The sequence below is a fragment of the Thamnophis elegans genome, chromosome Z (assembly GCF_009769535.1).
Source record: "Thamnophis elegans isolate rThaEle1 chromosome Z, rThaEle1.pri, whole genome shotgun sequence".
In the NCBI taxonomy this organism is placed as follows: domain Eukaryota; kingdom Metazoa; phylum Chordata; class Lepidosauria; order Squamata; family Colubridae; genus Thamnophis; species Thamnophis elegans.
Window position 1 is genome coordinate 27,800,817 of NC_045558.1, and position 25,377 is coordinate 27,826,193.

General features: G+C 34.9%; 1 protein-coding gene across 1 annotated transcript; it reads right to left on the minus strand.

The window, feature by feature from the left end:
• Window positions 1-211: 211 nt before the first annotated feature.
• NSUN6 (NOP2/Sun RNA methyltransferase 6) lies at window positions 212-25,007 on the minus strand. Its single transcript, XM_032237268.1, is given in 12 exon segments — window positions 212-1,400; window positions 3,377-3,502; window positions 4,617-4,765; window positions 6,481-6,625; window positions 9,097-9,216; window positions 11,061-11,142; window positions 13,688-13,841; window positions 15,709-15,818; window positions 17,145-17,224; window positions 19,071-19,120; window positions 19,123-19,225; window positions 24,813-25,007. Coding segments are annotated over 12 exon segments (1,374 nt in total). The 5' UTR covers window positions 24,861-25,007; the 3' UTR covers window positions 212-1,193.
• Between the last annotated feature and the right edge of the window lie 370 nt (window positions 25,008-25,377).

A 25,377-nucleotide genomic window follows, 5' to 3' on the forward strand; every position in this document is an offset into this window, starting at 1 on the left:
AGATAGCAAGATTTTAGTAGGACATTATAATTAAAACCTTTTATAAATAAAAGATGCAAGTCTGCTATTCTTATTCCTGTTTGTCAAAAAAAGGATCATAAAACTTGAAAAAGTGTAACCAAAATGATACAGTATGAAACTAGTCAACTTCCTTATATTTGAGGGGGGGCTGCTAAAATAGATAAGGAGACCATAAATAAGAACAATAAAATTAAACTTGATGTGGGTAATGTTGACACATAAACATATTAAAATACAAGCACTAAAACACTGGGTCTTAGTGGAGAGTTTTTCATACAATGCATACACAATTGTACAATTGCTTTATCTCCAACATGGCAAAAATCACCAATGGTTTTAAAGGGAAACTAAAATTTAAGAAGGACATGAGTATTTAGAGGATTTCCCTTGTTGCTTCATCTCAGTATTTCTTCTTTGGTTCTGCGCCCGAATCAAATACAACATATCTGATGTTTGAACAGTTAGCATTCCTGATATCATAAGTGAACATGCACTGTTGTGCTGGTAGACCCAAGCAAAACACATAATTTTGTGGAGAAGCATTTATAAAGCTCTCAAATTAATCATAATAATTAGCAGTCAGATGCTCACTTAATACCAGTTCTGATTAAATGAAATTCTTTAATATTATAAAATTGTTTTTCAAAAGCAATCTGTTAGATTTTATAAAGCAGGGGTGTCAAACTCGCGTCATTACGGTGGCATCACATGATGTATCAGGACTTCCCCCCCTTTGCTAAACCAGGTATGGGCGTGGCTAGAGTGTGACAAATCTAGCCCATGGGTCAGGGTCATAAAGTTTATTAAAATCCATTCAAACTTTATTTTGAACTCAGTAGTTTGAAAGTAAGATTGCTACTGTGTGTGATAGTAAACAAAACCATATGGGCAAACTGAGCAAACAAGTTTCCATAATTAGTGATCTGTTGTTAAATGTAAAACCAAATGAAACTTGAAACTTTCCAAATTGAAATGGCCCATTTCCTTAGACTTGTTTCTCCAACCTGAGGATTTCTCCCAGGAGAAACAGCTGGCTGATTTTACTGCTGCTATAGCAACTATGTCGTCAGACTGTTGGCTTAGCAACATAGCTGGAGCACAAAGCAGTTTGGAACACTCCAAAGGCTAAAAAGAAAGCATAGATTTATTTACATTGATGTATAAAGCAATTTTCACTGCACTTTTATAAATTTTGCAATAAAAAATCCTATACAGTCTTTGTTTGCCAGGCGTATCAAATCCTCAAAGTTGACATTTTGCAAAGAATAACAGTCAATTCCCTGCAAAATAATTTCAGATGGATCAAATCTCTGTAGCAGTTTCAGCTGCTCAGGTGACAGTCCAGCTCCCATCATGCCTTCTCCGCCAACATGGGGCTCCTTTTAGGGAGCAAAATAAAAGGAACAATTGGTTATTTGCTTGGTCATTATTTAACTTAAAACAGAAGATGATATTTATAAAGGTCAGCATACTAGCTCTACCTTTGCAAGAACATTATTGGAATATTTTAAAGGCAGAAAACTGTCTTGCTATTAATCTCCGTAAAGAAAATAATTGAAAACCAACCAAACTGTTTAATGCCAACCAAACTGTTTTCAATAGGTACAGTTTATTTCTATATATATCATGTTATTAGTATGCTAATAAAATAGCATTGCAATAAAATACTATGTAATAAAATAAAGCATAAAAATCTATATTTAATAGCAAAAATTAAATATAGATGAAAAGGGACATGATTATATTAAGTTGCCATCTAAAATAATTTGAGTTCCTTTGTTGTAGGTGGAAGCCATTTCCTATGTTAAGTAACAAAAATGTACTAAAACTTAGTCCGCAGTTGCATAGACCCTTATATGGGAATATGTCTCATAGAATTCAGTTGCCCTCCTGCTACTCTCAATTCTTTTGCAGGAGGAAAATTGGTATGCAAAATAAGAACTGTCAGATCTATTCTGATGAATGTTACAGCAGCTGGCCAGTTTGCAGGTTCTGGGTCCACACCCCAGTAAGCAGGTAGAAGATACAGGATTAGGCTTTTTTTAAACTTCTGCATTTACTGTTTTATTTGTCACCAACATACCCAATGCTCCTACTTCCTATTCATCTCACAACTACGCTTAGATATTGGTTGGGATAACTGAGAGGGGTTCCCCCAAAGTCACTCAGTCAGTTTTCATGCCTGGAGGTGGTGGTGGTGATAGAACTAATCTCATTTAATCTAGCAAGTCAATTTTAATACTTAAAATATATATGCTTAAGAAAAATCTGATTTTAATTTGGGTACTAAAAATGCAAAGGCAATTCTTTAAGGCTCAGTAAATTAAGTACAAAATCCATTTCTTGGCCTTACTAGATTCAATACCTCAACAACAGTAATTTAAAGCAGGAATATATAATATTGATTGGGCATGCTTTGTATAAAACTCTTCCTGATACTAAAAGCCTATTGCAGTATTGTGTGCTTTTTTCCCTCTAAGATACCATATATAGCTAGCCCCAGCAAAAAACAGTTCAGCTTTCTAAAGTAGATTGAACTGTTTACTTTCCCTCCCAAAGTATTTCATTTTAGCATTTGTATAATTTACAGAATGTGAAGTTCAAAAAGAAATAAAACATTCAGTCTAAGTTAGCTTCTTAACCACGCAGAGTTTGTTTTAAAACCCACCCAATCTCTAAAGTTTAAAAAATGCTACACCATTTTTTATGAAATCACATAATAATTGAGGAATTATTATGTGATTAGCTGTTCAGGACAGGAAGTTGGCTAAAAAAGTTCATTCTAGTTGTGTGCAGAGATAAACCATGATTTTTAGCAAGATATACAATTAATGCCTTCTCAAATGCTCCTTTCTATTTTTTCCCCCCTTAAACTCTCTAATTCTTGGAGACTGCCTGAACAAGTCCTTTCAGGTTTTTTGGCAAGCTTTTTCTGAGTGGTTTGCCATTGTCTCCCTTCTAGGATTGAGATAGAGTGACTAGCCTAAGGTCACCCTGCAGGCTTTGTGTCCAAGGTGGGGGTAGAACTCCTGGTTTCTCATCTGATGCTTTAACCACTACACCAAACTGACTCTCTACAGATGTAAGCAAAATATGGAAGTGAGTTTAAAAATTACAAAATATATTTTTCCTAGGCAGCGGGATAAATTTGTTAACTCCAAAAAGAAAACAAAAGAAATGATAGATTCTTGATAACATAATAGATATTTCTTGACATCAGCTCAATCTTTTTAGCTACTAAAATGTAATTGCAATCAGGTGAATTCTTCCACAAGATGTTTTCAACTGACAAAGTAATATAAAAGTGGAAAGCAAAGTTACGTAGATGAAATTTTACAAAGAAGTTTGTTCTTACCTGTGACTTAAGTTGGAGGCAAGGAAAAGTTTCTAGTGCCCAAGCCACTTGCTCTTCGTTCTCAGAAAGGGTAATTGTGCACGTACTATATACTAGGATGCCCCCTGGCTTTAGCAGTTGCACTGCCTAGGATGACAATCAGATTTTCACTTCGTAGAATTTTTGCCAGTATTTCACAAATAACACTATTTTTAAAACATATAAATTACAGATAATCCTCAATTTGCAACCATTTACTTAGGAACTGTTTGAAGTTAGAATGGTGCTGAAAAAAGTGATTTATGAATGATTCTCACACAATCCACATAATCAAAATTGGGGATAGATACACTGTGACAATGTGATCACTATTTATGTCCTTCCCATCTTGTTTCTGACAAGCAAATTCAATGAGGGAAGCTTAACAAATGCATGATTTGCTTAAGAACTGCTGTGTGTCTCTTAACAAGAATGACAGAAAAAGCCACACAATTGGATGCAACTCATTTAACTTAGCAATGGAAATTTTGGGGTCAATTATGGTTGTAAGTCAAGGATTACCTGCAGTTTAAAAGCTTCACTACAGGTCAATGGCACAATGCACATTAATTCTAATATTGGTGTTCAAAGATTCATGGCTACTAATCATAATGGAACCACCATAGAAATGTGGCTGAAAGTGAAGAATTCTTACTATTTGGTGTATATCTCCACAACCCTGCCTCTTATTTGCATCCAACCTTTTCTAGCAATACCGTGTGATTGAATGGTAAATATTATTTACCAGGAGGTATTCTCCGAGGATGATCCAATAATTCCCAGATTCCTTTAGGAGAAAAAGAAGAACTGAAGACACCTTCTCTAAAGATTTGTATGAAAGACTTTACTTTCATTTTGGCTCAATGTCTTCCAATAGACAACAGAAGACATCTGAACAAATAAACAGTTGAAGTTGCAATTGCACTATTACAGCAAATATCTTGATTTTTCCCTCATACCCTTTTTTCAGAAATTGTTATATAACCAAGGTAAAGAAAAGAAAAAAATTCTTTTAACAAATTTGTTTCCTGAAACTAAATTATTTCTGATGTAAGGATATGAGAAAAAGTTTATCAGACATAATCTTATATCAACTCTGTTTGACAGTCGCTTGTATTAATTTTAATAAAATTTATTTCTTTTAAAATAACCCAGCAATCAATTGACAACTACCATCCATCTTCTTCATATTTTATTTTATAGTTTTTACTATTAAACATACCACTCTAAAAAGCTTGCGTTGCAAAGGCTGATAGGAAGTTATTTCTTTTAAAGACCATGAATAAGCCAAATTTGGCCTCTGTCCCATTCCACTGCATGGAGCATCAAGAAGTATCCTGTCGAAAGACTCAGGTAAGAATGGAGGTCCTTCTGCAAAAAGAAAAGAAAAATTTCAAAGACTATAGTTTGCATGTTTTACATAACCAATTGTTATTAATGAAAATTTCTGAGAACTTAATTAAAATTCCATAAATCATATCAATTCAATGTAGTTAATATAGTAGAATCTAGTTGAACCCTACTGGCATTGGTTCAAAGTCTTTTTAATTAACTGTTATAAATAGCCATTGTATTTAGATGGAATTTTTATCACTATTATTTATTAAACAAATTTATATATTATAGCTGCATAGATGATTCCAGATAGCTTACAAAATTTTAATTATAGTTGCTTTTGCCTTCCACTCTATTTCTATGTAACAAGAAAATGTGTCCTGTTTAATTGGTATAAAAGTTGATCCAGTCTCCTTAAATCTGTATCATGATGTGAAGTCAAGATTTAATGTGTATTGAAATCCTGTGTAATAGACCAACACTTCACTTGTATTGATGAAAAATGAATCTAAGTACTAACATTTTAAGTTACATCTTGTAGAAAGACAAAATGTGTTTATGAAGCAACTGATGTGGAAAGATTAAGTTCATTAAAAAGACATTCTAAGGATCTGTTGGACAAGTAATTTTCCTACTTTAGCCACCAAACTGCACTACACAATGATTAAAAATGCAATATAACTTTAACAAAAGTAGATCCTTCTTTCTCACTTTTTTTCCATCTTATGTAGTTTAGTTTAGTTTAGTTTTCCTTTATTTGTATGCCGCCCTTTTCCCTGGGGGGACTCAGGGCAGCTCACAATTCAGAAGGGGGGGGGGCAAGACAAACAGTATTCCAAACATGTAGTCCATGTTGCTCCTATGAAGCTAGTAAGCTTCAGAAATTTTCATACCAAGTCCTCATAAATGATCATTTGGTAAGTTACCGTGCTGGTATTATTAAGCAAATGGTAGATCAGAATGGTCTTCGAAGTTACAGCTGGCAACTCTTCTGCAGTCATATAATCAAAATTTGATTGCTTGCCAGCCTATCAGCATTTATTACTTCAGCATACACTTAATTACCCTACGTACCTATACCTGCCTTCCCATGTCTGCCCTTTTGGCTATCTAGCACTCCACCTATGCCTACCTCTGCAGCCTTTACCCTTCATGCTGACCTTCTTCTGCTGAGGTGTGCCCAGTCTAGGTCTCATAAGGCTACATGAAGGCCATCAGCAGAGAAGTGTGATGTCCTTGCCTGATAGCGCACAGTCCTCAGTCTAATAACTGTGTGTGACACTACCAGACTACTAGGAGCCCTAGTAGTGTAGTGATTAAAATATAGAATTGCTGCTAACTCTGCCCACAGCCTAGAGTTCAATTCTGATGGGGCTCAAGGTTTATTCACTCTTCCATTTTTTTAAGATTGGTAAAATGAGAACTAGATTGTTGGGGGGGGGGATATGCAAATAATGTTTTACATTGTAAACCGCCATAGAGTGCTGTAAAGCCCTATAGGGCAGTATATAATCCTAAGTGCAATTGCTACCAGAACTATTGTTTCTAAGTAGTGAAGTCATGTGATGCTTTGCTCAATGACCACATCACTTAGAAACAGAGATTCTAGTCCCACTTAGATTTGTTAATCAAGGACTACGTGTATAATTTTAAACATTGCATCTTACTGTGCCATCCAAATCAAATTCAAATTAACCTTTATATCATAACCTGTAATTTATTCCATGAACAATAGTTAAAAGTCACATTACCTTGTCCATTCTCTATTTTGCTATCAGTAAGCGCCTTGGTACCATCATAACAAAAAGCTTTAATACAATTCAAATTTAGTAATGCAGCATTTTGTTCAATCTTTTTCACTCGGTCCGCTATCTTGTCCAGCGCTATCACTTCCCCCTAAAAATTAAAAATCAAAAGTTTTGAATGACATAAATAGCTGTTAAAACTGCTAACGTAAAGGTCAATATACATAATTTCAGATAACTAAAGAGCAATGCATAAAGCACCAGATTTACACAATGTATAATCTGCTTTAGCTCCAATTCAGTACACATGTGAAAAAATAGCTCCAAATAACAATTGATGCCTGCATCTGAAAAATGTGACTTTCTCCATCTATTTGAGTCATCACATCATTCCTCATTTCTTAAGCGACAATGCTTGACTTAATGTGTTACAGTTTACTCATCACAAATTTCACCAAGACAACGTAATATATTTCATTCAAATACTTTAACATAGGTCAAGCTATAATTTTTCCATGTTAATAGTCTCTGTTAATAGTCTCTGTGGAGAGATCTGTTAAGTGGTTGCACTAATAACTACACACTTAGGAATGCAAATGGATTAAAAAAAAAAAGCAACACCACACAGACACTTAAGTAGAACACTATTTCTATGTTTCAGGATTGTATTATGAGTGCTGTCAATTTCTCCATGCTGGAAAATTAAACAGTTCATTAAACATAACAGCATTACATGTATATTACTGTACATCCAGGTTATAATTAGAACTATGAGTTAACTGGACACATAGTGCCAAACAGCACACTTTGCATCAGTAGAGTTATCACATGGCCATACCAATGTTCCTGATTATACACATTGATGCTACATTTTGAAACTTCCAAGTGATCTTCAAGGATAGCGCCATGTAAAATGCATTGCAGTAATCAAGTTGTGAAAGGACAAAGACTTGAGTGACTATCTGAAGATCCACGTGATCCAAGAAAGGATACAACTGAGTACTGATGGAGATGTTCAAAGGCCCTCTTCGCCAAGACTGACATCAAGTAAGAGCTCTGAGTATCCCTAGATTGCACGTCACCCTTGAATAAGAAAGTCTAATTCCATCCAAGGGTAAAAATGAAAAATTTCTAAATCTAGCTGACCTAATATTCACAACCATTCGGTCCTGATAGCTTTGATCGATTTCATTGATGTCCCTCCCTATCCAGGCCAAACAGCCTTCAAGCATTGAGACAGAATCTTGGCAGCTCAAACAGCCTTCAAGCATTGAGACAGAATCTTGGCAGCTCAATAGGCCAGCCTGGAGTCAACAGATATAACTGGTATTATTAGCAGATTGATGATACTGAACTCCAACTGGCCAGTAAACTAATGGTTTCTTGTATATGTTGAACAGGAGGGGAAAAAGTGTTAAGAAGCCCTATGCTATCCCACAAAGGAGGGATTGGGGTATAATCTATTCCTCTTCAGCCAACATCAGAATGGCTCAGGAGGTAGGAAGAGAACCATGTAAAACAATGCTCCAAATTGCTAATATTCGAAATCCAGGATACCAAGATTGAATGCATAAAAACTTGCCATGAAATCAAGGAGCACAAGAAAGAATACACTACCTCTATCCAAGTCTGCCACAGATTATATGCAAGTCCAACTGAGACTGATTCCATTCTAAATACCGAAAACTGAATGATATGGGACTAGATAATCTACTTTTTTCCAGGGGCATCTGCAACTAGCATGGGAAGATTGGAGACAGGTCAAGTTAACCAAATGGCTGGATCCAGGAATAGTCTAAAGGAGAGAGTGCACTACCACTTACTTCAAGGCCAATGGCATCACCCCCTTTCTCTACCACCACAGCACAAATAATTTCCCTGCTAACAACCTAGGAAGGACCTCAGCCCAATAAGCAGATAAATAAACTAGGTAGCTTTCTTCAAGAGTCACCAATTCAACCCAACTCGGATTATATCCCAAGACTTATCCATCAGTCTATAAACTCATAGTTTATTGGATTGCCCACTTAAAAGTTCTTAGTTTGCTGGCATTTTTAGTTGCAATAATTTTTGCTAAATTTTTATTATGTCAAAATCTGCCTACTCTTTCTCCAAGGTAAGAGTCCAGAATGTATTTTACACTGGATGGCTATTTATGGCTTATAGACAGCATGTGCTTAAGTAGGATATGGCAAAATTCAAAAAATGGAGGGGAAGGGAAACAAATCAGGGAGAGAAATTGAACTTAAACTCATTTAATTTTAATTAAATATATACCCCTCACATATTTCTGGGCATATGTTAGAAAAACGCCTATTTTCACATTAGTATTTATTTCTTGTATTAGTAGATTTGTGGTAACTCAGCAAGATCAATGTCCCTTTAGTGAGTCTACATATCTTGTTTAATTAGAAAGCATATACAAATTTCAAGTATGAAAGCTATGCTATTTTGAATTATCTGTGAATTTCAGCCAATGTGTGAAATAAGCTAATAAAATACAAGCAAGCTTCTTTGAAGAAAGAAGGAAGGAAGAAGAGAGAAATAGAGAAAGAGAAAGGAAGGAAGAAAAAGGAAGAAAAGAAAGAAAAGGGAAGGAAAGGAAAGGAGGGAGTTACTCACCTCATCATGCATTAGTGTTGCAAGGTGGGTAGTTTTGCCCCCGGGAGCAGCACACATGTCCAAGACTCTCTGTCCTGACTGAGGATTTAAAACATAACTCACAATTGATGAGGGCAAATTCTAGCAAAGGAAGTGGTAAAAAAATATTTTAATAACCCAGAGATCACAAAAATACTGGAATATTTTTTCCTGAATCTATGCCTGACCTTTCTTCTAAGATTCTAAACTGTCTTTTGATAGAAGAAGCTATTCCTTTAAAGTCAATATTTTCTCTTCCTCGGAGTTTTTGACAGGTAGATGATACTTGTTCTGACTCCTGTGGTTAGCTCCTATCCTTATTTTATAACTTTTAACATATGATGTTGCCCTTTGTTGGGCAGCTGTAACTATGTTTCTCTATCACATAAACTGCTGTGAGTTGATAAGTGATATAAAAGTTTAATAAATCAATATATGCTGAAAGTTCCAAATCCAAGCATTCTCCTTATGGCAGGTAGATATTCTTGTCCTTAACTGGTAGATAAAATCTGAGTAGGTATAACTGAGAATTTATGCATATGAGAAAGGTACCTGAACAAAATGGTTGGTGTGGGGAATATGGTTACCCTCAGTCTCATAAGACTGTTCCTCATGGTATTCTCTAGCCTCTCCCATTCTGTATGCTCTGTTTCTCCCTCTCTCGCCATATTTCCAAACCAAGTCTTCGGATACACTCATCCCCTTTTTCATTTTCTAAGCCTGCTTATAGACACTAGATCAGACCCAGCGACAATCTTAGAAATAGTAAAAGAATTATGCTTGATCTTTTGCAGGATTTATTTTGGTTTATTTTGAATTAAAAGCACTTAAAATAATTAACATTATGTGAAACAAAATCCTGGTGGATGCCAAGTATCGAAAGATTCAATCATTTCACCAACAATACTTCAGTAGATTATACTGATACTGAAAATGAAGTTCTTGGTAAACTTGCAATGGATTATATCGCAAGGTTAAAAAAAAATTTAAATTAACACCTGGCGATTTGTGAATACTTTAGGTGGGAACACAATAAATTGAGAAATGTCTCATTGTTACTTTAAATGTACAAATGACACAACAATATATTAAATTCTACTTTTCTCCATAAAGTTTGAACTTTACAGCAAGGATTGGAGAAGTGGTTTTCCCAATTCTGATGTTTTCTGCAAGAAAACCTTGAAAAAAACATCATGATGAACTGATATACTTTCCTGAACTTTTGAACTGGAATAAAAAAGGAAATCCTAAACACCAAAGCATTTTACAAGAAGCACTACAGAAAATGGAAATACAGCTCATTCCCAAACAAATATATCAAATATAAAAATGCTACAATCTGATCATAAATATATTTGGATTTCAAGTTAAGGTTTTTATTAGTTTACATGGCCTATGGTTTCTGACTTACCATGAGGTATGAATTCAGCCATATCACTATATGTCTAAGCAATAGCTATGCAGTATATGCGAATCCGGCCAGTCTATTTGATCCCAGGAATGTAGATGTCATTCTCAACTTACAACCACAATTGAGCGCCAAATTTATGTTGCTAAGTGAGAAATTTGTTAAGTGAATTTTGCCCCATTTTACAACTTTTCTTACCACATTTGTTAAATGAATCACTGCAGTTTTTAAATTAGTAACATAGTTGTTAAGTGAATCTGGTTTCTCCATTGACTTTGCTTGTCAGAAGGTTGCAAAAGGTGATCATATGACCACAGGACACTGCAATCAACATAGATGTGAATCAGCTGTCAAGCATCCAAATTAAAATCATGTGACCATGAGGATGCTGCAATGGTCATAAGTGTGAAATATGGTCATAAGTCATTTTTTTTCAGTGCCGTTTGAATGGTCATTAAATGAACTGCTGTAAGTCAAGGACTCCCTGTACTGAAACCTTAATGTTCAGAAAATAGTATTTATTTTGAATATAACATACCTGTAAAAATATATAACTGGATAACATATTGTCAAATGAGGGACTACGGTAAATTGGTTCAGTCATTTTTATTCCCAGCCCTCTGAAAGACATAACACAGGAACATGAATAAATTGTCTGCTCCCCATTTCTAGTTTGACATTATTTAAATGTATGTTACTTATTGGGGAATATCAGATAATACATGCTATTAATTTAACACATTCTGTTTTTACTTTCAGGAACATTGATTAGAGGATAAGCCCTTGGAATCCACATATTTCCAACTTAGTATAAAATGTCTTCTCTCAAATGGGTTTGTTAGGTGTGACTTAATTCAAAACAGACTGCTGTCATTGTTAATAATATCAAAATAATGTTCTTCCATAGGAATGTGGCTTGTAGTTTAGTTGGTTGATTTATATAATTTTATTAAATGCCCTCACCAACATATTATTCAAGAACTCTAGGGAAATTTCTAAAAATGTTGTTTCTGTACCATTAAAAGCATGAAATTATGTTAAATAATCCAATCTGTAAAACTGATTACAGTCACTCCCTGAGCATAATAAAACCAACAGGATCCATGTAGCATTAAGAATCAGGAAAAAGATTGCAAAAGTTACTTTGAACTCTAAGAGAAAAGTGGGATGCAAATGCTAATGATAATGAAGAAGAAGATGAAATTATCATAACAGAGTCTATATCAATTCCAGATCAATATCTATTTGTTGTCCTCTAAAGAAATTCCTAATTCTTATTTTCTGTAGACTGTTTATACCTCTTATTACATTCCTGTTGTGGAATGCAACAAGAATGGAATTCCTTTCCAAGTCGACAATATAACATGAAAATAATTGTGTTAGATAGGTTAAATCAATACTACAATTTCTAACCACCCAGAATTGTAACACTTTCCAAAACTAAGGATATTATGTGAAGGAAATTAATAAAGGAGAATATTTGTTCCTCAGGGTTGACATGAAGGGTCCTTGGTATTCTCTGAGCTTTCTTGCTTTCTTGCAGACGTTTTATTACCCAAACTAGTAACATCATCAGGGTTAGTTGCTAGCAGTCACTACTGGTATCACCAATGATGTTACCTAGTTTGGGTAATGAAACATCTTGAAGAAAACAAATGAGAGAAAATTAACTACTCATTGCAAAGAAAGTCTTCATAGTTATTTTAGGACAATATAGACTAAACATTTCAATATTCTTAAGATTTTTTAAAAAGACAACACACAAAAAAGAGGGGGAGTACAAATCAAAATGTACTGTTAATTGATAAATAACTGCAATGAACATGAATAAATGCTTCATACTGGGCAGAATAGTTAGAACCCTATAAATAGGGGCATACTAAATTGTTGCAATCTGAGTATATCAACAGTGAAGCATATATTATTCCTGATACATTTATTAATTTGGCTGAAAAACATAGCATGGTTCAAGTAAAGAATGTCCCAGAGCTTTTTAAATCAATAAAATTATTCCAAAGCTACATCTTGATAAAAAAAATTCTGAATAAATTCAATAACTACTGTATATATAATTTTTGATAATCTTCATAAATATTTATTAATATTTAACCATTTAACCAAAGGTATGGAATAATAATAATAGGGTACCACTGGAAGGAATCTAGTAGCATCTTTTTCAACTTGTTTTAATAAAAAGTGCAAGCTTTTGGGAACTATCTTTCAATGTTTTGCTACCCTAAACTTATATGATTCTACTACTACAGTGGCTATCATCTGACTCTTTTTATTCAGGCCTTAACCATACTCAATTTTTTTTTGTTTGCTAGTAAAGAAAATCTCCATCTGTACTCCATCATTAATTTTAATTATTAATGTTAATAATATAAAAAATAAAACAATTTTAATAATTGCTTAATCTAGCCATGTCATTACTGAACCTATATTACTATCAAGGCTGCAACAAATTCTTATATAAAAAGTACTCTCTGTGGTTAACCATGGTCTACTGTATTACTGAAGCATAGAATCTAGATCATAAGTATCTGAAAACATTATCACTTTAACTGATCCTTGAAGATTAGTTCCTATGAGATTTCTTGGTTTAGGATGATATGTGAGAATAATTTATTTGACTAAGTAATGAGTTTTTCAACTTATATCCAAAGCCATACATTTGCACTGATGTTTAAAACAAAAGGCTATTTAATTCAGCATCCTAACCCTCTATTACCAACCCAAACATTTTGGAAAGCTCATCGAAGAGAAGAAAAACCCAACAGTATCCTCTTGCAATGGTGCCTTTCATATTTGAACACCAAAAGTGGAAACCAAGAGGACTGATGACAACTCCATAAAACATAAAAAGTTACAAAGGTATTTATCAAAGAATAAATGTATACTACTGAAACTGCCGTCTTGGGTTTTAACTTCTAAATTACCTTTTTTCAGAACAGGCAGATTCATATTCATTTTTTTTGTTGTTGAAAAGCCTCAACATTGGAGAAATAAACCCAACAGAAATTTGGGCTAAAGTATACATACTTTCAATGTGTTAAAAAACAAAATTAGTTGGATAGTGAGATGATTTACAAATAACCGTAGCTTTCTACTAAAATAAGCAATTTGGGACAGATTTTCAACCATGATTATATACTTCTGACTTACTTCAATGGGCCATTAGAAGTAAATATTTCATTGCGGCTCAATTCTGAAATCCCATTTCCAATGAAAACTTTATTCCCGGAAAACTCTTTGGCTCCTCTTTTGCATTTCCCTTCAATATCAGAGTACACAGAAACCATACTGCCAGCTTTCATGACTAGGGAAAAGAGAGGGAGAGACATCTATAGATTTTTGTTTGCCTTGGCTCAAGAACAAAGATCCAGACATTCACTGGGGATTTTGGAAGTCCACATACTCAAACCCCATGCGTCCAAAAGAATGTGCTTGAATCAAGATAAGTTCTGGAAAAACATCACTGATGTCTATTCCAGATGCAGACCTGGCATTTTTTTTACATAACTTTTTAAAGAAATACATCCTTATGTTTAATCCTCAAGAATTGTTAATGTTCTAACATGAAAGGGGAAAAGAGGGACGGTAGAATATTTTGGCTGAACCATTCATCTAAATCAGGGTATGAAAATGTGATCACAATAAAGCTCAGATACTAAATTTGTGAGCCTAGCTGTCCAGGTTGCATCACACTATTGCCTACAAATAAGTAAGCTGTAAATAGGCATATGGATATTGAAGAAGCAGGATAGAAAGTATATTGACACTGTTGAACTGTAGTATTGGAAAAGACACTCGAGAATACCGTGGATAATCTAGAAAGCTGGATCCTAAAATAAAACAATCCAGAGTTCTAAATCAAGGTATCAATGACCACATTCAAATTACTTTACTTCAACCCTATCATGAAAACTTAAATTTCAGAAGTGGTCCATGCTGGGAAACTTGAAGAAAAGAGAAGAGGTGACCAGCCATGGGTAGGTAGCAACAGCAGTAAGACTTATATAAAACTTCATAGTGCTTTACAGCCCTCTCTAAGCAGTTCACAGTGTCAGCACATTGCCCTCAACAATCTGGGTCCTCATTTTACTGACCTCGGAAGGATAGAAGGCTGAGTTAACCTTGAGTCAGTCAGGATCAAACTCCTGGCAGTTAGCAGTGAATTAGCTTGCAATGCTGCATTCTAACCACTGCGCCACCACGGCTACTAGATTGTTGAAATACTTGAAGGAATAGATTGGAGTCACATTTTCCTAGAGAAAATGTATCTATGTGAACCGACTTGATGGTTCATAATTAAATAGGCATGAGAAAATATATATGGAAAGAGTGATGAAATGGGTATTGGTGGGGAGATGGTTGAAAATTTAGTGTTAACATTAATAAATTAATACTTGGCCACAATGGGATACAAATACAAAAAAACACAAGATGAAAGCTATATTAAAAAGGGAAAACATATTTTAACGCTTAAACAGTTTTCTATTTCCTCTATACATATATATTTATTATAAATATAGACCAAATCTTCTATGATTTGAGACTGCTCCTGTGGGCTAGAGGTGTTGAAAAGTAAACTGCTCCAAACTCAATTGCAGAAATATGACTTCAGCAACAGAGTGGTCAATGCCTGGAATGCTCTACCTGACTCTGTTGTTACATCCTCAAATACCTACAGCTTCAACCTTAAACTGTCTATCGTGGACTTCACCCCATTCCTAAGAGGTCTATAGGGGCGTGCATAAGTGCACCAGCGTGCTACTGTGCCTGTCCTATTGTTCCTTTATTTATACCCATTTCCTGTGTTCATGTCCTTGTTTATACTTATACTTGTTATCTCGTACATGTTTGACGAACTAAGTAAGTAAAATAAAAATAAATAAACTACAGCTCGTTCCTGCCATCTTACAAGTTCTTTCCCAGTTAAAACAGCTGGCAAATTCTAACCTTGTTTTATGTGCAGTAGTTACCAGAACAGTATCAGTCACTCTCCTTGAATGTAGCTTCATTTTGTTATGCTGCCTGTAAAATTAGGCCGACTTTAATGAGCCCACCCACCATTGTAATAATTTATTCTATTTTGTTTTTACTTTATATTTAACTTATTTTGTTTTCAATTCTACACAATGACCATAATAAAATATTCATTAAATATACACAATCACTCTTACATTTTGAAGCGGATATAATCCCAGGAGCATAAACATGTGCTCCACGAAGCACTGCACTTCCACACTGGGCATCAACAATTACTTCATTTGGCAATCTTTGCAGATCCTTTCTGTAATGGAAAAATGATATTAAATAAAATTAGTTTATTAATATTACTATTTAAAAAAGCCAACTTGACCACTTCCCACTCCCACCCACAGCAAGCATTCTTTTTTTCCTATTTACTGACAGTGCATTTGTTTTCTAGATTTTTAATTTTATATGAAGCCTTTCGATTTTAAAGTTGCAACTTTAATAATTGTATGTAAAAGCCACATTAAAGAATGTAAATATGAGTTTCATAAAACTAAGGAGTTATCTAAAAAGAAGTAACATTTAGAAAGGCCACATTATTGATAGATCACACATATGATCTGTTTCTAGATGTCTGAAATATAATCACATAGAGCTCCTGTTTTGATTTCGTGAAGATTCTTCAAAATAGTAGACCCCAATTTCTGGGCTGTGGATCAGTACCAGCCCATGGCCTGTTGAGAAACTGGGCCATGTAAACGGCAGGTGAGCATGTGAAGCTTCATTGTGCATACATGGGATTCAGGTTGAGCTTGCAAACCATCTCCTGCTCCCAATTGCTGCCACCACTGCCAGTCTGGGAAAAGTTGGGGATTGCTGTTTCAGAATACATGGTAGAACAAACACAGCATCTATCTGAGACTTATTACAGCAGCTGCAGGATGTCTATCAGAGTCAAGCAATCCTAAAAAAAGATTGAGGTGCTTTAATGCTTTAATGACTTTCAGGCAGGTGCTGCATTAGCGTTCTTTTGTGTTCTGAAGCACTTCTTCATAATCCAATCCAAAGCTCTGCAAATTGCTAGTAATTGCAATTTTCCCCCATCAAGCATCACAGAAAAATAAATATTAAATATTAAAACACTGACATTCTAGAGAAAGAGATTTCAGATGCTTTCCTTTCCTCCTCCAGTAGAGAGATAATTATAAAAAAAAAATCAAAGTTATTGATAAATAAGCTGTTTTAAATAGGATAAAAATATTTCAAATTATCTTTTGTTTACCTTTTGTCCGAGCATGCAAAAGCTGTATAAAGTCATGCTGTGAATCTGACCTGCTTGAAACTGCATGTCAGATTTTATCAAAGAAATGTTAGGGATCATCCATGGAAGGCAAACACATAAGCTCAAGATTTCCTGCAATTTATCTCCTTCATATCAAGTTATGGTTTAAAATGAATATGTTAATATTCATTAATAATGAATATTATTAATTTCATGTTGATAAGCAGCGATAATGGGCAAATATTTTTCATGTATCAGCTGTATATTCAAAATCAGGATTGGTCTAGGAATGGTTGAAGTTCCCTAGAATGAAATTAAACAGAAACAAACACATATAAACAAACACACACACACACAAACCTGGGTCCAAGAACAGGAATAAGTAACATGTCAGAAAGTTCTGGATGCTGTAGAACTGGAACACTAAGATTTTCATATTGCTGTAAGTTAAAGGCAAGAACATTATAGTTATAATATTATCTCTAATATTTCATTAGACAGAATATTTATGGTCGGATAAGTAGGGGCTGTAACTATATATAATGTCTGCAAGAGAGTCAGTATTATGCAGATTTTGATCCCCCAGAGGATATCACTACCATACAACTTGCAATGACATGCTTCCTTTCAGAATTCAAAAATACATTTATTAATCTGCTTCATATCCTACCAAAATAAGTAGGTTTCCAAATGGAATTATACTTTGAAATTTGCCCAATGTTAATAGCACTTACATTTTCTGCACTTGTGAAAACTCCTATTTGGACAAAGTCCCTCTCTTTATAGAGAAATTCACAAAGTGCAAAAAGGATATCTGAAAGATGGGTAATGTAATACATTCTAGTTCATTTACAGTTGACAGTACAGTACATACAGTGACAGTTGAAGGAATGCTTTACATTAGTAAACACAGAAGTAGCATGCTGCTAAGTATCTTGGTTTAGATTAGACTAAATGATTCGCATATGTCTAACAGCAAAATGAACAATCGTGTCCCTTTTGGGGATTCTTAATAATGGAAGGGAAGGCAAGCAATAATATAGTTGCATTTCTTTTTTAAAAAAACCCAATGCTGCTTATTTTTACCATTCACTGTATGGTAGCCTACTAAGGAAAGCTTTAGCATAAGCTGATTCTAAACGTATCATTGCTTTTCACTGACTCCCTCTAAATGCTGAAATGTCCATTATTTATTTATTTATTTATCTCTAGAGAAACAAGCAGGATTTGCCAAGGCAGATATCCTGGCATTACATAACCATCTGCTTTGCAGATCAAATAATACAGAGCAAATGTTCTCTGAAAGAAAGATAAGTATAACTCTTTTTTTAAAAGAAAAAAAAGTTCTGAGGTGACAATTTAGATCCCATTCCTTGAATCAGAAGGAAACATTGTGCTACTAGTAGAATTAGGGCTTAAAATAAGGTATTCTGGAGCTGCAGAAAACAATTATAAATTCAGTGCCTCTTTGGTCTGCTAAGCCTCTGATTTAGGTTTACCAAGCATAATAGGCTGAGGAAAGCCAATTTTACTTTACTCGCCATAACAAGAGTTTTCTTTAAAAAAAAAAAAAAAATCAATGGTACAATCTAACTCCATTTCTTGCCTGCCTCAGCATGCACAGCAGGAGTTTAGAGCTGCAAGTAGTCCAAAACATCATTTACCTTTTCTCTTGATGTTGCTTTCTTTCACTCTAATTTATATGCAATTTATTTAACGTCTTACAGGCTATGCCAGCAACACAATATCTGTCTGATTTTTTGAAATGCAAACATCACAATATTTAACATAGCTTCTAAATAAAGCATTAGCAATTGCAATTAGTTTTTATTATTCTTATTAAAATTGTATACTATAATTTGCCTTTTTTGTATGTGGCACCCTTGATTGCTCAACTTACGATCGTTGTTTAACTATGATTCAAAATTAATGGGAAAATATTACTTATAATTGTTCCACTGCCCCATGATATAATATAATCACAATATGATCACAATTTGGGCTCTTGGCAACTGGCTTCCCTTTAAGATCAGCTGTAGTCATGTGATTGCAGTTTGCAACTTTTGACAATTTATAGCAAAAAGCACCCATTGGGAAAACTGGATTCACTTAATGACTGTGTGATTTGCTTAACAACAACCATAAAAATGTCATAAATTGGCTCTGACCACAACGACTTATGGCAAAAATTCCAGCCTCAATTGTGGTCATAAGCCAAGGAATACCTATATCCTCAACTAACTAATAAGTAGATATACAACAAAGTAAAGGAAATGAAGGACGGACCTTTTGGATCTCTTTGGAAAGCAGATGTCTTACATATTCCACAGATCCCAAATGTGGTTTATCCGAACACTGGTAAAAGCTGGTGGGTGCGCTAGGTTATTTAACAAGGACTCATATTTCTCTTCTGCTTTCAGTTGACCAATGCATGTTGTAATCTTAAGATAAAAGTAAAGAAAGAAAAAAATTTAATCAATCAATAACAACATTTTATGGTACAATCATAATACTTTAGATTTATAACTTATTTTAAACTTATATATATTGTACTTCACTTATAAATTTAAATAGTAAGTTAATTTATTTATAAGTTTAAAAAATGGGAACAAGTTAAAATAATTTCTTGAAATAAAGAAGAGATTTATAAAGTACAATTTTCTTCTACAAGTTCATTTGATGTTTCACAATTATGATACAATGGTTTTTATTGTTAATTGTTACTAGGTATATTCATTTTAACTAACAATTCTATTGTTACTTAATACTAACTACTACAGAGCTGGCTTTGCTGGGAGTGTGTGGGCAAAATAATTGGAAATATTTTTCTTTGAAGTTATACTTTATTTATAATAAATTCAGCTGCACACATGTAAAGATATCATTAAATCTCCACATGCTTGCTAAGTTAAATCATAAAGTTCAGGTAGGCCTTGACTGATGACCACAATTTAGTCTATAATTTATGTTGCTAAGTGAAACATTGAAGTGAGTTTTGTCCCATTTTATGACTTTTCTTGCTATTGTTGTTAAGTGAATCATTGCAATTATTACATTAGTAATATGGTTAAATGAAACTGGTTTCACCATTGACTTTGATTGTTGCAAAAGCTGATCACATAACCCCAAGGAACTGCAATAGTCAAAAATATGAGTCAGTTACCAACCACCCAAATTTTGATCATGTGACCATGGGGATGCTTCACTGGTAATAAGTGTAGAAAACGGTCATACATCACTTCTTTCAGTGCCGTTGTAACCTTGAATAGTCATTAAAAGTCCTTGACTGTTGTAAGTCAAGGACTACCTGTAATATTATTGTTTAATAAACATCTTTAGCATCAATATAGTTTATCTAAAAATATACCGTAAGTAACTTGAAGAAAAAAGTACCTCATTATATTTCTGATAAATAAAATTTTACCCCTCAGGTGCAATATCTGACATTAAATATTAACTTCTTTCAGACATTTTCTTTCTTAGACTAGCCTTGGGTATTCCTCCCTGCCACATTTAACATGTGCACAATATGGTATATTCTATATACTTATTCTGAACAGTTAGATTTCACTTTGTAGCAAGATCAAATTGGATAAACTAATAATTAAAATAAAACCTTATTATTTAACATGGGTAGTGTGACATACTAATTCTAGAAGCAACATCACTATACTCAGAGTTCATATTTACTGATTTATAATACCATCATTGGACAATATCAATCCTGACTCCATTATGACATGTTGCCAATGCAAGGGCCTGGTAGACTAACACATCAGTAGCTGTTTATAGCCCTGAAGAAGAATGCAGTAATTATAAAAATATAACACTGTATTTTTTCCTAATGATATTGAGAGCTGCACAGAATCATAATAGAAAACAACAGTGTCAGTACAATACAGCCAGAATTATAAATTAACTTCCACAGGACAGTATTCAACCTAATTTTTGCAACCTAATTGCAACCTAATTTTTCTTGATGCATTGCATTTTAATTAACCAGAGTAGACTTACCTCATCATTTTAAATGTAGCCCTCAGATATTCCTCAACCTCTGGTTTCAGTAAGATTTGCAGAAAATAGACATAGCTCTAATATATTTCCTTTTACTCATGGAAACATCTGTAATAGCAATGTATTATTTCATCAAATATGTGCTTTTAATAAGCTTAAAACAAAATCAGATGTTAATAAATTTTTCACACAGACAATAAATATGGTTATATCAGGAGGTCTATTGAAGAAATGTAATTGTCTTCCATCAATAGATGTCTTTTATCCACAAGTCTTGTTTTACATATAATGTGAAGCAGTATAAGGTTGTATGGTTATATTTTAGCATGCTGTATTATTTTTTTTCAGTTTTTAACCATGATTTATGGTTTAGTATGTTGTGTAGATTTATCCAGTGGCATTTTTCATGATAAAAAATCAATATGAATTAAATTTAATATTCAGCAAAAGAATGATGAAATAGTTTTAAAATTTAACAAGCTTCTTTTTCACATTACATCTTGATGATTACACAGGATATAGGATGGTATCACATAATTTATGGAGTAACGTAATATTCTCTATTATTACACTAATTCCATTTATATTTTGATTTTCTACTCAGACACTCAAATAATATTACAATTTATTTGATATGTCTAGAAGCATGTTGCACTCAATGGAACATCTTGATTTTTATTTAACAATTTATTTTCTATCCTGCCTTCTAGTCAAACAAGTCCACAAGACAGAATTTACTTCTAACTGATCAAATTAAGACTAACCAATAAAATCAGTTCTTCTGGAGGGAAAGTTTGAAAAGGAATTAGTGATGAGCCAAAAACCCAACTCTATTTTTCCCAAATCATTTGTTACTAAAACTGCAGATTTACTTGCTTTTTATCTCTGAAGCTGGCAACTGAAATCACATAGCATGAAATTAGATGTGGAACGGCCAGTTGCTAATCTGAGTTTTACAGCTAACTATTGCTAAAAATATGTGTATCAATCCCCTGGGAGCTTGAGCACGACTCTTCTTACAGTGTTTAAAAATAATGCTTAATATCCATGCAGTGCTTTCAGGTGTTCAAAAAGCTTTACATGCAGAATTTGTTTATGAACTCTGCAAAAAAAAAAAAAGAAATATTTCCAATTACCATATATTTGAATGTTTTCATTTATTTGTATCCCTTTATTTTATTTCAAATAACTCAAGGCAGTAAGAGCCGAGGTGGCGCAGTGGTTAAATGCAGCACTGCAGGCTACTGCTAGATCAGCAGTTCAGCGGTTCAAATCTCACCGGCTCAGGGTTGACTCAGCCTTCCATCCTTCCGAGGTGGGTAAAATGAGGACCCGGATTGTTGGGGCAATATGCTGACTCTCTGTAAACCGCTTAGAGAGGGCTGAAAGCCCTATGAAGCGGTATATAAGTCTACTGCTATTGCTATTGCTATTGCTATTGAACATATCCATCACACCTTCTTCCTCATATTTTCCACACAACCCTATAAAGTCCCAAAGTGTTTTTTCAAAAGGCAACTGAACTTCCTTAGGTTTTTTTTCCCTCTGAAAACATTTTGCTTATCCAAGAAGTTAGACAGCAACATCACCCAATTGACTTTCACAACTAAGGCAGAGCAGATCTCATGGTCTCCATGTTTTAAGCCTGGTTCCTTAACCACTAGACCAAACTGTGTCTCCTTTTAGCCCCTAAACTGCAAATTGGAGCAATCAAATAAACATATCTCTGCTCTCTTCCCACTGTCAACCCTCCAGATGTGTGGATTTCGGTTCCATAATTCTCCAGCCAGCATAATCATTATTCAGTATACAGTACTATGAGCTCAAGCTCTAGAAGTGGAATATGAAAAGTTGCAGATTTTGGGTTACGACAGAAGTTATCTCTCTTCAGTGCTATATAACTGACTGTGAATCTAATAATAATCAACAAAAAGAACTTCTATCTCTTGAAATGAAATTGAATGACATGACTGCGTTTCAAGCCTTGGTTTGCCCCGTATTTTCAACGATATGGCATGTAGTGTGCCATTGTTCTTTGGCTGGAATAATAATTATCACAGTAGCTTCCACCATCTTGATATGGATAAGTCCAATATACCATATCCCACAGGCAAGATTGGGAAAGCAATGCAGATTTAAAACCATTGTTAGTTCAATTCAAAGTTAATTCAAAGTTACAGCACTGAAAACCCTTTAAACCCTTTGTAGCATCCCCATGATCATGTGATCAAGATTCAGCAACTGGCTGAAATTTTTGATGGTTATAATGTTCTGGGGTCATATGATCACTTTTTGCAATCTTTTGATAAAATGGGAAAGCCATATTTACTTAACAACCTTGTTACTAATTTAACTGCAAATTCACTTAACTGTGGCAAGATAGATCGTAAAATGGAGCAAAACTCACCTAACTGTTTTGCTTAGCATCAGAAATTTTGGGCTGAATTGTCATCAAAATTGAGGACTACCTGTAGTACATTATTTACCAGGTCCCTAACTTTTGTCTTCCAAGGACCTTTTCTGAGTGGCTTTTTGCAGAGATTAGAGAGGAAGCTACTATAAAGGCCTTCTTCTCTATGATGCTCCTTGAAATGTGAGAGATGAAGCGATTGTTCAGCCCTGGAGAAAGAGTGGAAGAAACTCAGAATAGCCCCTGTTGTCCTTAAAAAGAAACAACTGTGGACAAGGTGATATTTCTTATAAACAATAAGGGAGTATTTCTGGCATGCCTGCAGCCTTTGTTTTGATCTGGCTCCAAAAAGTTTGAACATTGTCCAAGCAATGTTCTTCTTATTTCCAGCTGGATTATCTATATTGTTAGTTATCTGTGTTTTAATTAAGACTTTTATTGCTTACTGCTCTTGCTAAGTTTCTATTATTTGCATGTACATATTACATTTAAAACTCAGTGGCTATAAGAGTGTTAGGACTAGTTTAACAAACTTTCAGAATATTTCTTAATTCTGCTTCTATGATCTATTAGGATCAGTCTTGGTGTTCCATATAGATAAGAATATTAATATTGTTAAACATAAGCTATTATATACTCCTCAGTTTTTATTCAGAGTAATCTGCCTACAGGTGAGGGCTGACTTCTTTTGATCAACTGGCATCTCTTACATGCACACTTTAGAGAAATCCAATACCTTGGTAAAAATAATCTTGTTAAGTTTTTAAAGAACCAGAGACTTAAATAAGTAGCAGAGCATCAATAACATGGAAACAAAGACTATGAAAATATTAGCTTGCTTTAAAAGTTTATTAGATGATTGTAAATGCAGAATACAATGATTCTGTATTTCTATCGCTCTGCTTCAAACAAAACATTCCATTTCTTCATTTCACACCAAGAGCAGCTCTAGGATGCAAGACATAAGGGCCCATGATGTACTCAAATAAATGTTTAAATCCAGATTACCCCCCCTCCCCGCTCTCCTTTCACTTAGAACCACCCTGCTATGCAGCCTTGCTGACCCTGGCGTCCTCCAGCTTTGCTGACTAAAATCCCATACCCTTCGTAAGATGCTATTTTGGGAGATCATCCTCTTGTGACTAATCCCATTAACAGAGGCTGCCGAGACCCATTTTAAGGCCCATCATGAATATTCCATCCCTATATAATCCATCTGGCCAGGGACGGGTGGAGTATTTGTATCCATCACAGCCTATTGGAGAAGCCACGTGGACTCCTCTTCCGTCTTTCCCGGGGACAAAGACTTTGCGAACTGACGTAATACTACAACCGGAAACGTCTCCTGGTTGCGGTGGGGGGGGGGGAGAGTAAGCTAGAGCGGAAACAAAGGGCGGCCATCTTCGAATAGGTCTCAGTGATCGGACCCATCAAGTTCCAACCCAAGGAATGTAACAACTGGGCGCCCTCTGCTGACGAGCGCTCGACCCTCTTTCCTCCTAATGCACCGGAACTACAACTCCCAGAATTCCCAGCCGGGAATTTGGGAAAAGTAGTCCGAGAGCCCGAGTCAGAGCACGAAGCCGATGTTTTCTCTTCCTCACCTCCTCGTTCTTCGATCCTACCTTCTGCTTTCCTTCTTCCGGCCTCATCCGGGGCACTAAAGAAACTCCTACCCTGCTTCGGCCCAGCCCAACCAGGGTCGCCGTTGCCGCCTCTTCCTGAGGTGGAGGGAGGGGCGTCGCTGCAACTTGGCATGCGCCTACTGGGCATCAAGCCGCGCTGAGACTGATGAGGCGTTTTGCGAACCTGGAGCCCCCGAAATGCATTAGAGTTATGAATTGCAATATTCACAATGGCCAGAATGGTGGGGAATTCTGGGAAATTAGGTCCCTGGAGTGCTTTCAACTGGTGGAATACCAGGACCTGTTGTTTCTTCTCTAATTGAATTGACAGCAGGCAAAAGCACAGTGTTAGTAGGATGAGCAATCATCAAGCTACAGAGCAGGATTCATTTGTGTGCATTTAAAAATATTGCTTTTGAAGAAGATAGCAATAGAGCCAAGCCTTCCATTTTTATGCACAACCCTCTCATTTGTATGTCTTTTAAGAATTTTGCAAAAAGAACCCAAACCTTCAGCTTGCTGATTATATTGGAAATTTGGTAGC